Raw genomic sequence first — 2,213 nt, forward strand, 5'->3', positions numbered from 1 at the left:
TCGATTCTCCTGCTCCTTGGATGCTGCCTGACCTGCTGCGCTTTTCCAGCAACACATTTTCAGCTCTGATCTCCAGCACCTGCAGTCCTCACTTTCTCCTCGAACAGCAATAAATGCCAACTTTGCCAGGGCTGCCCCTGTCCTGAGGGTAAATGAGGAATGGCAGTGAAATGAGCTACGTACCTGACTATCCAAGCCAAGGACCAGGAGCATGAAGAAAAACAGAGCTGCCCAGAGAGGGGCAATTGGCATCAGGGTCACCGCCTTGGGGTATGCAATAAAAGCCAGGCCAGGTCCTAGAGAGACAGAGAGGGGGCGCAGGATGAAATACTTCATTAACCTGTGGCCTCCTGCTTACCCATCCCCCAATCTATTTGTGTAAAATGATGGAATGACCACGGGGTGGCACGGTGGCTCAGTGATTAGCACTGCTGCCTCACAGCGCCAGGGACCCAGCCTCGGGTGACTGTCTGTGTGCAGTTTGTACATTCTCCCTGTGTCTGTGTGCGTTTCCTCCCATAGTCCAAAGATGTTCGGGTTGGGGCGGATTGGCTGTGGCAGGGATAGTGGGGGGTGCTCTTCAGAAGTTCAATGTGGACTCATTGGGCTGAATGGTCTCTTTCTGCACTGTAGGGACTCAGTGATTCTATGGAGATGGAGAGCTGAGAACGTGGCTGGTGGAACCTTTAGTGCTGGGAATGGATTACAGGTGGCAGAGAGTGGGGAGTCTGTGGGATTCTCTGCACAGACAGCAGCAGCTGAGGCCAAAGAATGGGCTGTTTTGAGGAAGGAGTTAAATACAGTCCATCGGGCTCAAGGGAGAGAAGGGGATGGGGAGAAGATGGGAGCACAGACAGATAATCAGCCAGGTCCTATTGAACAGCAGAGCACACCCAGTGCTGCTGTTTCTGAAACATCTGGGGGTTCCGTGTACACCCGACAGCCAGGAGGCCTGAGAGCTGACCACTGAGGGAGCAGCTCTGGACACAGGAGCTGCCCGAGGCACGGAACAGGGGCAGGAGTCAGTGATGCTCCAGAGGGACACGGTCGGGATTACAGCTGGAATAATGAAGGGTCAGGAAATCCTGGGAGCGCTGACATTCCCCACAATCGGATCAGAGGCTTAGTCACAGAACCATCTCTGTTCCAGCCTGTTGGGGAGGAGGCTATGGAAGCAGGTTTACGGAGGGGAACAAGCTGAAGAGGAGAATGGCCAAAGCTGCAATCATATCGGCTGCCTGACCGAGAAGGAGGAAGTCAATCTGTCAGACAGGAAGTGACCTGGGCTGTGAAGAAAACTCCCAATTCCTTCAGGGAAAGCTGCTCACAGCCGGTGGAATATTGTGTGCAATTCTGGTCTCCCTGCTAGAGGAAAGGTGTTGTTCAACAAAAAGGGTTCAGAAAAGATTTACAAGGATGTTGCCAGGGTTGGAGGGTTTGAGCTACAGGGAGAGGCTGAACAGGCTGGGGCTGTTTTCCCTGGAGCGTCGGAGGCTGATGGGTGACCTTATAGCAGATGAATTAACAGCACAAATCATCGTGACTGATTATGGTGTGGTAGGCAGCACAGAGACATGGTTACAGGAGGTTCAGGACTAGCAGTTAAACATCTAAGGATTTACAACTTATCGAAAAGACAGGGAGACAGGCAGAGGGGGCAGGACTGCCTTGTTAGTTAAGAATGAGATTCAATCTATGCCACTGAATGTCGTCGGGATGTAGAGTCTGTGTGGGTGGAGTTGAGGAATCACAAAGGCAAAAAAAACCAATGGGAATTATGTACAGACCTCCCAGCAGTGGTCAGGACCAGGGGCACAACATGTACCGGGAAATAGATAGGGCATGTCAGAAAGGCAAGGTCACGGTGATCATGGGAGACTTCAATATGCAAATGGACTGGGTGAATAATGTTGCCGGTGGATCCAAAGATAGGGAATTCATGGAATGCTTACAGGGTGGCTTTTTCGAACAGTTTCTGATGGAGCCCACAAGGGAGCAGGCTATTCTGGACTTAGTGCTATGTAATGAGCTAGACTTTATAAAAGATTTTAAAGTAAGGGAACACTTAGGAAGCAGCGATCATAATATGGTAGAGTTCAGTCTGCAGTTTGAAAGAGAGAAGGCAAAATCGGATATAATGGTGTTACAGTTAAATAAAGGTAACTATGAGGGCATGAGAGAGGAACTGACGAAAATAGACTGGAAGCAGAGCC

The 2,213-nt window shown here is 50.5% G+C and overlaps 1 protein-coding gene across 1 annotated transcript in view; it reads right to left on the reverse strand.

Moving 5' to 3' along the window:
• The window catches only part of LOC122559229 (sodium- and chloride-dependent creatine transporter 1-like), a 107,816-nt gene that overhangs the window by 10,782 nt on the left and 94,821 nt on the right, over positions 1–2,213 (reverse strand). The window contains exon 9 of the mRNA XM_043708608.1: positions 184–296. Within this exon, the coding sequence (XP_043564543.1) occupies positions 184–296 (113 nt within the window). The remainder of the gene's footprint in view (positions 1–183; positions 297–2,213) is intronic.

Source organism: Chiloscyllium plagiosum, chromosome 18 (assembly GCF_004010195.1).
Source record: "Chiloscyllium plagiosum isolate BGI_BamShark_2017 chromosome 18, ASM401019v2, whole genome shotgun sequence".
NCBI lineage: Eukaryota > Metazoa > Chordata > Chondrichthyes > Orectolobiformes > Hemiscylliidae > Chiloscyllium > Chiloscyllium plagiosum.